At 42.5% G+C, this 12909-nt stretch overlaps 1 protein-coding gene across 4 annotated transcripts in view; it reads right to left on the minus strand.

Annotated features, from left to right (window-relative positions):
- The window catches only part of LOC143184316 (pseudouridylate synthase RPUSD2), a 163235-nt gene that overhangs the window by 43432 nt on the left and 106894 nt on the right, over positions 1 to 12909 (minus strand). For all 4 annotated transcript variants that reach the window (XM_076386428.1, XM_076386429.1, XM_076386427.1 and 1 more), the window contains one exon: positions 6472 to 6559. In XM_076386428.1, coding sequence (XP_076242543.1) covers positions 6472 to 6559 — 88 coding nt within the window. The remainder of the gene's footprint in view (positions 1 to 6471; positions 6560 to 12909) is intronic.

The raw sequence follows: 12909 nt of genomic DNA on the forward strand, positions 1-12909 counted from the left end.
GTGGGAATTTCTCTCGCGGGCTAGATAAAAAGATACATTAGAAACACGGTTTTCAAGGGAGATTTAGTGTGGCGAGATTAAGGAAGAATTGAGTAAAGAGACTGCACTCGGTGGATCGATGAGCGTGAAGGGAGTGTTTGTAGCTTCTAGCACAAAAGTGGGAACGTTAAGAAGACATTAGATCTTACACTTCGTTTCAATATTATGAATAATTATAGATTGGTTATACAGATTTTGGATACGTGTACGAAATTGTTTGGGAAGCAAGCTACTCTGTTCGGGGATTTGAAAATTTGGACGTGTAAATATTTGACCAGCTGAATATTTGAATATTAAACAATTTTAATATTTATAACACTGAATAACTGAATATTTTGAACCATGAAAATGACAAAATTTAAATATTTGAACAGTTGAATATTACAATATTTATCTAAACGTATTAATATTTCAAAATATGAATATTTAAATATTCAAAACATGAACAATTGATACTCTGAAATTGCTCGCGCTGAGAAAACAAAAAAGACAAGGATACTCATAATTATCACTTAATTCAGTGTGAACATAATTACACCAGTGACACAGAACATTGTTATGCATGAAATAATAACCCACAGATAACGTAACACTTTCTCCATTCTTAAACATGAACTCAATATATACGTCAAGGTTTAACAAACGTTGTTAAGGGTTTAACAAACTCCATAGATAAACTTGCCACAAAAAATACTGAACAAAGCTTCAGAATCCAGGACCCTGGGAACCCAAAAACTCATCTGAATTTCTCAGAAGCTCAACAGCGGCCTCCAGAAAAGGGCCAGCCTCCCCAGCACGTGTCTAGGAGGCAAGGGTAAGGGAGGGCAAAAGTACAAACTTCCCTAGCCACCTGCTAACCCGAAAGTTTCGGCGGCAGTGAGGGACACTAGGTTGACGTAAGGCTGTTTAAGAGGAATACCAAGACAGAGGGAGACAAGAAGCCAAGGAGGAAGGGAAGCTCGGTATCGTGAGCCAAGGATTCCTCTGGCCAATAGCGTACACTTGGCTCCTCCGATCCGTGATAGGATCGAATCTAGATTTGAATCACGTAGAAGCTCCACCCCTATTCTCCCTGTATACACGCGTATCAGGCATGAAGCTCCGCCAGCGTGAACGTTGCATCAGCGTGGTTCAGATAACGGCCTGTTCAGTGGAACCGATTCAGGGCTTCGATCCTTGGCTCGATCGAACTAATTGTTGCGCGGAACCTGCCGCCGCTCTGTGGCAGGCCGAGCTCTTGGCTGACTCCGCGTTTGTATCGTCCGGCGGATGAGGAAGCTGATACTGTCGGGGAATCCTAATTGCGAATTTATTGCTCTTGGGTGTTCGTTCATCTACTGAATTGTGTATTATTCTTTTATTTCAAAGAAAGTAACTGTCCCTTTCTAAGCGTTAACAAAGCTTGTCAAATTCCTGCTTTTACCCCTAAATCCTAAGGCTTAAATCAGTTCATCCAGACAGTAATCAATTTACACTCAATTAAGGCAAATCCTAATATTTAAACGCTTAATATATGAAATGTCTCAGTAAGTAAATAGCCTAAAACTATACGTCCCAATACTTTAGTTATGAGGTCCCAGAAACTAAAGATACTATTTTATAACACTCGTTTTTATATTTAATTAAGTCTACCTAATACATTAGAATTTATGCTTAAAAATGAATAAAATTAATGTTAGTGTTTAGATATCGGGACATACTCAACTACTAGGAAATTTATCTTAACATATTGACTGTCACCTTAAATTCATTAAAAACTCTACCACTTGGCAGTGAGTCCTCCTTTAAAAACAATTGTTCCTAATTCATTATCATAATTATTTCAAAGTGTTTTTCCTCGTTTACTAACTATCGCTAAGATTCTGTATATTATTATTCCTCATAATCGCGTAACTTACTGTCATTCACAATTATGTAAAACTTCTCACCCACATATGCGCGACATGGCAGTCAAGCTGTCAATGTCCCAGACCCCCAAAGCTGCCGCTGACCAGCGTTTCATAAAACATTACACTACCGCCTCAGGGAATGGAGCTGCAGGCGTTAGCCATTCATCGAATATTAAATTCCAGAAGAAAAGAGCCTCGGGTATGGACAGTTTAACTGGTCCAGCGCTCTCGAGCGCGGCAATTCAATCGACTGATTGTTTCACCTCTCCTGCCGTCACAGGTCCACTCGAAAACTGCGAGTTCGAGCTGCATCGTTCCCTGCAGCTCTGTAGCGCAACTTCGCGATGCCAGGAAGCAGGGCAAGCTTATCCACAGTCACGAGGGCAGCCTGTCCCCCTTTGGCTCCGCCTCGGCCCCAGCGCAGGCACGTCCCTCACAAAGGAGCTGCTCTGAAAGGGTGAGCAGGGGGATCCTCGTTCTATTCGCGAGGCACAAAGTGGCCGCAGTGGCCGCTAATCCGCGATCGATCCTCTCGAAGCGTAAAATCGAAAAGTCACAAAGGCAAACGGTGGAGAGGGGACACGCGGGGACGCGTGGGTGGATGCTCGTGTCACGAGTCTCCTTTAATGGAATGCGTTTCTCTCGCGTCGATGGAACGGAGGAGCGACGGAGGAGCGACGGAGGAGCTGAAACGGTGGGCGTGTGTGTCTTTCGAGTGGCATTAATAGGTCTTTGTTTCGTTGGAGGAGGAACTGGAGGATGCCCTGGCAGCACGTCGTCAGCCGCGCGAGTCTATTATTCGAATGTAGAGCAGATATCGGTTGTCGATATGCCAGCGGGTCTAAATATTCGATCGATCCTCGACGCCATCCCCCTCTGCGTCTATGCACTAGCCCCTTTCGCGCCCCTCAGCCAGCCGCCCTTCTTGTTCAACCGAGACGCTCGGTCCTTACGTGCTTCGAGCACCACCTTTCCTTTTAGACTTCGCCCAACCGGTTCTGTTATCGCGGCCGCGACTGCAACTTGCAATAATGAACTTCAAATCGATAGGTATCGAACCCGCTGGCGGACGCCGCGGGAACTTCGGTCGGCTCCGAGCGGTAAATAATGCACGGGGCGGAATGCTTCGTGAGATATTCGACCGAAAAATTACGAACAGTGTATATTTATGCGAGTGGTTTATTTCTTAAGGTGGAGCGAAATGTAGGGAAAGAATTTGTTTCTTTTTATTTATGGACTTTGAGATAGGAGGTCTTCGGAGGACTCGAGGCTGAATTATTGTTATGACGGTTAACTTTATTATGGATCGCATTGGTCTTTTTAGAGATCATGTGAAAAGTGATAAATTTCAGAATGTACAGACACAAACTTTTGGTATATTAAGGTAAATGTCTAAGTAGGTGACCAAGTCCCGATACCTGGACACTAACATGAATTGTATTTCATTTCGAGCTTAAATTCTAATATAAAACCAATATTACTAATAAAAAACAAAGAGTAGTATCGTAAAAATAGTTCAGCTATTGGAACGCAATTCGAGTATTGAAATATATGCACTACATAATTCATATGTTAATATAATAGTGTATGAATTTTAAAGTGTTCATAAATACCTAAAAATACCTAAATACATCTAAATTGCTATAAAACCAAAACTTTCAAGTTAATATTAATATAATATTATTACACGTACTAATATTAATATTAAAAAATGTACAAAATACGAGAAGCAAAATGCAAATTACGGTAGCTAAAAAATGAAACAAAATTTTCTGTTGGTTCCATTTCTATAGCCGTGTTTATGAAAATATTAAAATATAAAATTACATGAAAACCAGCGGTCTAATAATTACTTTCCAAAGAATTACGAACAGTATTTTTAGCGAGTATTGCAGTTTAATTAGCCACTCCTGTAGTTTCGTATATTATTTCAATTTTTTCATTCATTTGTGATCTCATCGTGTAGACCCTACACAGCAGCGATGGCTGAGCATAGTTTCCATGTAACGTTAGAAAATGATAATGTTACAAACCTCTGTTGAAAGCAGAGTTAATTAACGATAACGAGCTGCTGACCATTGCCAGCTGACTGGATCATCGAATGGGAAGAGAGAAAACGCGGCAGTGTTATGGGGCTCTACTTTAATTACAAAACGTGCTAGCACTGTGTAAATCGACTCGCCGCCCTTTTCATCGCGATATTAATTCAGACGAGGCCGGATTTTGTAATATCCCACGCGATGCGTGGGCGGGGGATGCTCACGTTTCCGCTAAGCAACGTTCGAACGGGGCTAAATCGATCCGAGCGGAGGGTGGACAATGAAGCGACGCGCGCGATAATTGTCCTACGTCGGCTTTTAATTAACGCTGATACCAGACTGAAACGAAACTGTCGCCCTTTGCGAAGAAGATCTGGTAATCTGAGGACTTGGCCGCTGCTAAATACTGATTAACTCTAAAAGGCAACACTGTGCTGTATTTTCTTTCTTTCTTTTTTTATTGTAATAGTCTAATATTTTAGCTGATATTCTAATATGCAGTATAATATTCTACTTTAGAGGGGGGAAATATTTGAATGAATTAAAGCTTGAATTTGAATCAACTAAATGAGTAAAGGTTCAAGGACGATTAGTGACTCCTTAGGAATTTTTTAAATAAATAAGTGGCAATAGTTGGGCACTTGTATTCAGTACAAATTAATAGTTTGTATAGATTTCATTTTAGTAATATATTTATAAAATTCCAATTTCAGATGATTTTAGAAATAATATTGCGTTCAGTATAAGAAATTGAGAATATTTCAAAACTTATGAAAATGAATTATATTGATCTATTTTTTTAAAGGAGAAACTACTTGTATCATTTTTATGAAGTGACCTAATATTACCAACAGAGATAAAAATAAAGGGGCAAATAAATATTCGAGAGACAGTATTTCATGGTCTAGAATAAATAAAACTAAAAAAGAATATTAAATAAATTTCCTCTAAAAAGTGTCTGTTTCAAAAAATTCTTTCTTAAAGTGTCTACAAGTTATTCCACTTGCCACCAGGATGAGAGTCATAATCGAACCAATCTCAGTCACCTCTTCCATCCTATTTCCCTGGCTAACGAGACAGTCGAAGACCAAAGACACAGATAACCGCTGAACGATCTCAAAAAGCCAATTCAACTCGATCCAACTCCAATCGAAACAGAGTTCGATAAGCGAACGGGTACTGGCTTTCACCATTTCGCGCTGTGCACCTCGCATATTCGAGTGGATAAAGGCGGGAAGAAAGACAAGATCGGCTGGATGAAAACGAAAACATCGAAAACCTTTTGTCCCGTGCTCTCTCTTCCCAGTTCGATCCCGCTTCCCATTGTGCCTCGCGTTAACTGCGTCGAAGAGGGAAAGCGACGTCGCTGGATTATTGTTCGGATCACGCCCATTCGCGGGATTATCTGTGATTACTACGAAACAGCACCAGCAAACTTGCAGCGACTGGCGTAAGGTCGACGAGAACGAGAATGGGGCGATCAATGGTAACGTAGTTTCACTCGTTCTCTCATTTGTGACGCTGAACAATTCCACCTCGAAGGGGATGCGATTTTGGAACGCTGGCGATGGACCGCGAAACATCATTGTCTTTCATGACTTTAGGTTTGTGAAAGACTGTGGAGGAATCTAAGTCTTTTGGATTATTGGCTATTGATGCTGGTGATACTAACAAGTTAATGTACAATTGTTTGTTGAGACTAAAGTGTCGCATTTATAAATGTCTGAATTCTCAAATTTTAGAATTATTACTGTATTAAATTTCTACATTTTTGGAACTCTAATTTTCTGGAACTCTAAATTTATAAAACTCTAAATTTCAGGTATCCTGAATTATTGAAACTATAAACTTCTAAGATTCTAATTTTCTGAAACTCCAAATCGTTGAAATGCTAAATTTCTGCAATCCTAAATTATTGAAACTGTACACATTTCTTGAACCCCAATTTTCTGGAATTCCAAATTATTGAACCTCTACGCTTCTGAAACTCTAGTCTATTAGAATCCTAAATTTCTAAAATTCTAAATTTCAGGAACCCCAAATTATTAAACCCGTAAATTTCTGGAACTTCAGATTCGTACAACTCTAAATTAGGGTACTCTAAACTTCTAGAATTCTAGTTTCCTGGAACGCTGAATCACTGAAGCTCTAAATTTCAGAAACCCCAAATGATTGGAACTCTAAAATCCTCAAAATCCTAAATTACTAACAGATCATATCATCCAACAAGTTCGCCAAATCGCGTAAGCCCGCACCCTCCTCGAGTCTCTCAACTCCCTGGGAAAGCATCCCCTAAGCAACCTAATTGGTTCCGATCATCGCTCAGCTAAACGAGCAGCGTCATTAATCGCGATCACGCGTCAAAATGTACCCAGATCGGTCGAGAGGGTCGCCCTCCTCAGGGGCCACCTTCGCGGGACAATTTATCGGGCTGCATCGAGCGTCCCGTACCCGAGGGTTTGCGGATTAAATATAAAACGATCCACACAGGGTTTAATACTGACCGTTCTCCACGTAATAGCTGGTCTCGTTGTACCGCTCGTCCGTAAATCCTGGCCTCTTCGCTTTCAGGGCTTTCGTTTCCAATTTCGCCTGGAACAAAGGGCACGCTGGATAAGTGAACAGTATGGCCAGCCAGGCATCGCTACACCTGACGCGCAGAGAGTAAGGAGAGAATGGACGAGAATTGAAGGGGACCCAGCCCGACAGCGCTTCTGGCTCGAACGAGCCTCGGGTATGGACTCGTGGTCGCAATCGACATATCGGATGGGGAGGAGGGGCGATCCTTCTCGCGAGCGTTTTGCACTTATTGCGATTACCCTCTGACGAGTTGATGGAGCTAATGAAGGACGCTGTGGAGGGCAGATGGGATCGTTAACTGAAGGGTGGGAAGCAGTTAGTAACCTTTTAACGAGGGAGTATTTTTGTATGCGATGACTCCTGGGGAAGGGCTTGATGAGTCCATTTTTTCTGATATTCTGTTTTTGGTGCCAGTTGTGGCTGAGATGGAGTGTCTCTCCATGGAAAAAATTCTAAAAAAGTCCCTGTTTTTCGACCCCTTAACTAGAAGACCCTCTTAATATTAAATTATCTTACAGTCGAAAAGCTACAGAAATATATGACCAAGTCACCTGCAATAATCCCTCGCCAGAGTCCAAGTCTTCCTCTGGTCTCTTTCCTTCTGCTAGCCAAAAAGAGCACAGTTCGCGCGAGCAGAGTGGCAATGAAAGAATCATTGGCTCGGGATCGAAGAGAGAATTAGTGTCAGCCGTGAGTAAATTTATTTCGAAGCGACTGGGCACCGCGGCAGCTGCTATAATCGAGGCCTGGAAGGCAGCGTGGCTTTGCACGGTTCGCGGGAAACAAAGGGAAGATTGTTCCGTTTCGGGGCTGGGAGCTGTCAGTTCGTCGCTTCGACACGGAAGTGCCCCTGTCGCGTTTTTTCCTGGCGCTCTACCGCGGCAGAGTCAAAATTTCGCTTCTACCTCGGTGCGGATGCTATCTGCTGTTTTCGGTGTTTTCGTTGGCTGCGATCTTTGTATTCATTGGGGCTGCAACGCCGCTGGGAGGAGCACTGTGGAACGTGAACGGGGTGGAAAGTGGAAATTTTGGGAAAAATTTGACTTTCGAGCGTCTCTCTGTAGCCATTTGCGATTCTTGCACCTCGCTGCTCTAGTGGGTACAAGCTTGTAAAGCGTTTCAGCTCTCAGCCTCTTGTGTACATTTTTCCACAGTTGTTGAGAGTTTTTAGTTAGCGCGTATTGAATGCTTTCATTTTTTCAGTGATATTTAACTATACGTAGACTATCATCAGAAAGTTTAAGACTAAACTACAAAATTAAGATAAAAGAAGAAATACAAAATGACAACGTCTGATAACCATCTTCTCTAAATATACTATTTTAATAAATGATTCTAAATGAATTACTGTAACTGCTCTCGCTAGTTCTAGCGTTTCATGACTTATCTGCTCTACTTACAGCACAGTAGCTTTCTTCCCGTCTGACCCACGAAAGATTAATTACCCCGAGACGATGATATAATGCGAGTATTGTCCTCTGCCAATTGTGCTCCTTTCTGTCATTTGTTACTGCCCGTGTCATTTTCGTTACCAGAAAGTTGTCCTGTCACGCATTCAAGAGTCAGAGGAGTTATTGCAGGCAGGCGTCAATTAGCATCTAACGCAAGCGGTTGCGGCTCGGCTGCAATTTTCCGCGCGTCTATTGTTCCCTAATGATGGGAAATGGGAATCGATGTTGTCATCACATGCGCGGGAAGCGTGCAATGCTCGAAGACGTTAACCGAACAATTTACAGAGCTCGTGAATTTCGAAGAGAACCATCGAAGGACGCAGGGGCTAATTCAGGATCCCCCGTAGTCTCTAATTCCCTTCAGTCGTGGGAATTCATTAAACAAATATAATTAATTAACGTCCCGCCGACTTCAGTTCAAGCATCCCTCTCTGGTTCCTCAATTCCCCGTGAAAAATCCTCTCATTAGAATCCCCTTCTCTTAATTTCAATTTGCATACTTCATTAATATTTCCACGGAATCCCCAGCAGATTAAGCAGTCTAAATTCCAACTAAATTTCTCACCTGACGAATCTACACGGCGGGGTACGAGAACATAAAAAGACAGAGCTTGAGAGAGAGAGAGAAGAGAGAGAGAGGGTCATATAATTACAATTTAACAAATTCCTAAATATCGATTTCACCAAGCTTATTGATCATTGCTCAATCATTAAAGGCGACCAGGAAATCACGTGAACGAGGATGGTTTTGATATTTGTTAATCAGGGCGATAACTAAAAGCGTGAACCGACAGTTGGATGCTCGATTTTCGCGCACTCGGAACAAACGATGCATTACATTAATGGATCCTAATATCCGCGACGTTGGTGATCGCGCGCGCGCGTACCACATTGCGCGTTTTAATTAAGATAATAATTAGCCGAAACATCGACCCGTGTAAATCTGATTAACTGTAACACGAATTCGTGTCGCGCAAACAATTCTGTTGTAAACGATCGATACGCTGGCGGAGCAACGGAAACGACTTAATCGAAAGGCCCTCTTCAGCGGTACGTGGATCGCTTTAGTGGCCTTATCGCGGAGCCAGTGACAGTTTGAAGAGGGTGCGATTGTGCGACGTTCCTTCGATCGGCTAGATGGTACTGCTGATCGAAGTTTTGGAAGCTTCAGTCGACGTTTTGATGATCTAGGTGGCTAATGCTGGGGATCGGTGGACGAACTTGGGACACGAGGGTGGTCAGGAAGCCTGGATGGAAGTCAGTGAAGTGTCGGAGACTGCAGAGATGAGAAGAGAGAGATTTAAGTAGCTGGAAGACTGGGAAGAATAATCTCATTCGTGATGAATAGTCAGAAGATCAACATTGTCAAAACTGGGGAAACTAGGGTTGAAGTTGTGAGACTTAATAGATGATATCAGGAAATTGAAATTGTCGAAGCTGGGATTAAGGCAATCGGAGTTGGGAAATCTGGACACTGTTGGAGGACGTTAATAGATGTAGTTGGGAGAGTAGAAATACTCAAACAGACCATTCAGACTATTTAAAATGTGTGAATAGTCAACGTAGAGACGTCTTGTATAGTCAAACTTGAGATATGTGGATAGTCGGAGTTGAAAGTTCAACATAATCAGAGTTTAGAAACCTAAACAGGCAAACTTGGGAGATCTAAATAAAGAGAGTTTAGAACGCCCTAGGTGATAGTTAAAACTTGGAATCTTCCCATCCTCAACCTTCGAAAACAGCTACCTACTAATCTCTAATAAATCAAGCAATCTCTAGTAATTAATAGAAATCTGACTGAAGATCAGAACCCACTTCATAAGTACAACACTCATAAAATCTTAGCATTCCCACTAATCTAAATAGGAACCTTAAACCACTGTAAGTTAAAACCCACCAACAAAACTCAAAGTCTGATGTCCATTCCCAAGTCCTCTCGTTGCGTCATCAGCAACAAAAACAGTATTCACGATACCGAATCGATCGATACCCTCCTCTAACCTAACCTCTGCACATAATTATTAACCCCTCCCCACTGTAATCTACATTTAATTACGATTTCGACGTAATTACTAGCCCTTCAATCGCAGCTGCGAAACAGTTTCTCCGTTAAATAGAATTAGTTACCAATCAAGCACCACCATCAGCTCGTGCACTGTTCAACAGTTCCCATCGCGAGAGGGCTTCCCTCTTGCGCTACAAACTCCCTTCAAGCGCGACTCAGATTTTCGGATTACCAAGAAACCCCGTGTCAAGACCGACGGCGCACTTTTTCCAGCTGGATGACAGCGCAGGACAGGTTTACACCCCCACGAGTCGCCCCTTGCATCCAGAACAGAATCGCAAATGCCGAGGTGTCGCGGGTGACGCACGACACAGCGTGTAACTAAATTCCTAACAGGGCGACTTCATCAATATTTCCCCCCGCGACGAGAGATACGACACCGTAAAATCCAAGCGCGGCTGGAAGGGCCAAGGGGTTGGGAAGAAGGGGAGAAAACCGCGTTCGATCGCGGCTGAAATAAAGTGTTCCGAGTTCCAGACACGATGTCGAAACTCGGCAAGCTGCGGGGGGGAAATAAACGAAAGAAAAAGGAGAGCAGGAAACTACCCCTTCGCTCCCGTTCCACGCGTCCAACCCCTCCTGTCTCGCCCCCCCTCAACCACCGACTGCTTCACCACGGCCGACTTATGTTTCCATCCGCACGAATTTTCGCGCCACTCGCCCCGTTCTGGACTTTCGGCTGTATCGACCGGCCCTGAAGCCTCCCCTCACCCTCCAGCAACCCCTTCGAGTCACGGTTTCTGTCTACAAGTCAATGTCTCTTTTCCACCATCGACCCTCCCCCTCTGACACCCCCAAAACCCCGCTGCCTCGTGCCGCTTTCACTGCCCTAGGGCTTCTCCCTGTGAATTCTGAAGCCGCCCTTCTCGTCATTTAGGCCTTATCCACTTTGCCGCGTTCCCTAGGCGATGAGATTTTTCTTTCGGCGCGGGGAAGATCCACGACGAGATTTTCGGGGGCCACGACTGCTCAGACATGTGGGGAATTTTTCGGCGGCTCGGGTGGGAAGTTCGCGAGCACGTGCAGGGGTTGTTTTAAAGAGTTTTGAATTGAGGAGAATTTTGGGGGAAACGGGGGTTCCCTGGATTTTTGGGACACGTGGAATTGATAGCGTTTAAGTACTACTGAATTTGTAATTTTGAGGCACTGTGTCTTGTAAATTGATCTACTGTCTTGAATCAGTTTAAGTGCATTTTGTTAGTATTTGAAAAATTTGACACTTTTTCGAGATATATTCAATATTCTAATATCTATCAGATATTGATACTTCCCCTCTCAGCTCACAAATCCGAATTTTCTGTATCTAGAATTTGAACCCACCCTTGATAATAAATATTAAGGCACTTCAGTCCCAAATCACAGAAACACATTCTCAAACTGATGCACTTACACAGACACAGTGCACTTAATGCTCCATTTGAACCATCCGAAAAGAAACGAAATCAATAACGAACGTACAAGGAATGCTTGAGAAAAATCTCCTCAAAGAAGGAACCCATTAAAGGTCACGGTTCTCATTACAAATTATTCTGAAGACTCGAAGTCCCTGAAAGTCCTCGAAATCTCATTACTTTCAGAATTACTTCCAAAGCGTATCTCAGCTTCTTTTTTCTCAACAAGGAGCTCGCCAGGCTCAAAGGTTCTCTCACAGCACCGAAATCTTTGCTCGACATCCTGTCGTTTCAGCCAGCATCTTCGACAGGTTCCTTTCTCCTTAGAACTCCCTTTCAACGAGGGAGGACAAAGTACCCTCGCCTAACAAGCTCGAATACCAGTCGCGATACGAGTTTATCGAACGCCAGGTTAAACCTGCCTCTGATCTAATCCTATTTCCACGAGCGTAAAAGTGATCGACGGAAGCACGATGGAATTTCTGTGGTTCTTGTCTGATTTGAAAGAAGAATGGAAGTATACAGTTGAGGAGTTGCAGCAGCTCCCTGATTTGAAAAGATTCACTCGCGAGGAAGTTTTGAATCAACTTCGAAGTTCCAGAATATGAAGTCTACATTTTGTTTACCAGATGTCCCGGTTTACAGCCTCCCCAAACGCTCCGGAGGATTTTTCTCCCTTGCTTGGGAAGCATCGCCCAGCAACAGGCGGTAACAAATTGCAGCAGAGTTTCGCGACTCTGTAGCTGATGCTTTTTCGACGACGTAATGTATCCTGATCGCGTTTCGCGGTTTTATTAAATACTGAGGTTCTGTTACAACTTATTTTCCAACTTTTTGGGGTAATTATTTGATTTTTTAGGACGTATCGAATTTTTGAATGTTTTGAAAGTTGGCGAATCGTGAGAGTCATTAATGTAGAGAAATTTGTGAAAAAAATGCAGAAGAGAAAATTTTATCTAATTTCTTCAATTTTCTGTAAAAATATTAGATCTTCAAATGGAAATAATGTTATGCTTTTCTTGAATACTGTGACTCCTATCGATGCTTAGGTTTTATATTTCAAACATCTTTAAACATTTCCAAGCTCGAAGAGTCTTGATAAATTTGTGAATGAGAAATGGTGATCTAAGAACCCTCTCCAGACTTCAATTTTTTGTCAAACTACTAAATCTTAGAACCTTTCAAAACACCCTCAAACATTCTCAGTGTCAAACATCCCCAAACGCAAAGAATCACGAGAGCTATTAATATAAGTGAATCTATGAAAGGAGAAAACCTGGAGACCCTCTCAAGTCTTCTCAATTTTTCGTACCAATTAATAGATCTTCAAACCTCTACAAACACTCTCAAACACTTTCAAATGTAAATAACATGAAGTGAAGTCGCGCAAGGAAATAGCATACAAATTTGCTTGATAAAGAACTAAATGACCATCGAACTGGCAGAGATTCAATG

This window comes from Calliopsis andreniformis, chromosome 10 (assembly GCF_051401765.1).
Source record: "Calliopsis andreniformis isolate RMS-2024a chromosome 10, iyCalAndr_principal, whole genome shotgun sequence".
Lineage (NCBI taxonomy): Eukaryota > Metazoa > Arthropoda > Insecta > Hymenoptera > Andrenidae > Calliopsis > Calliopsis andreniformis.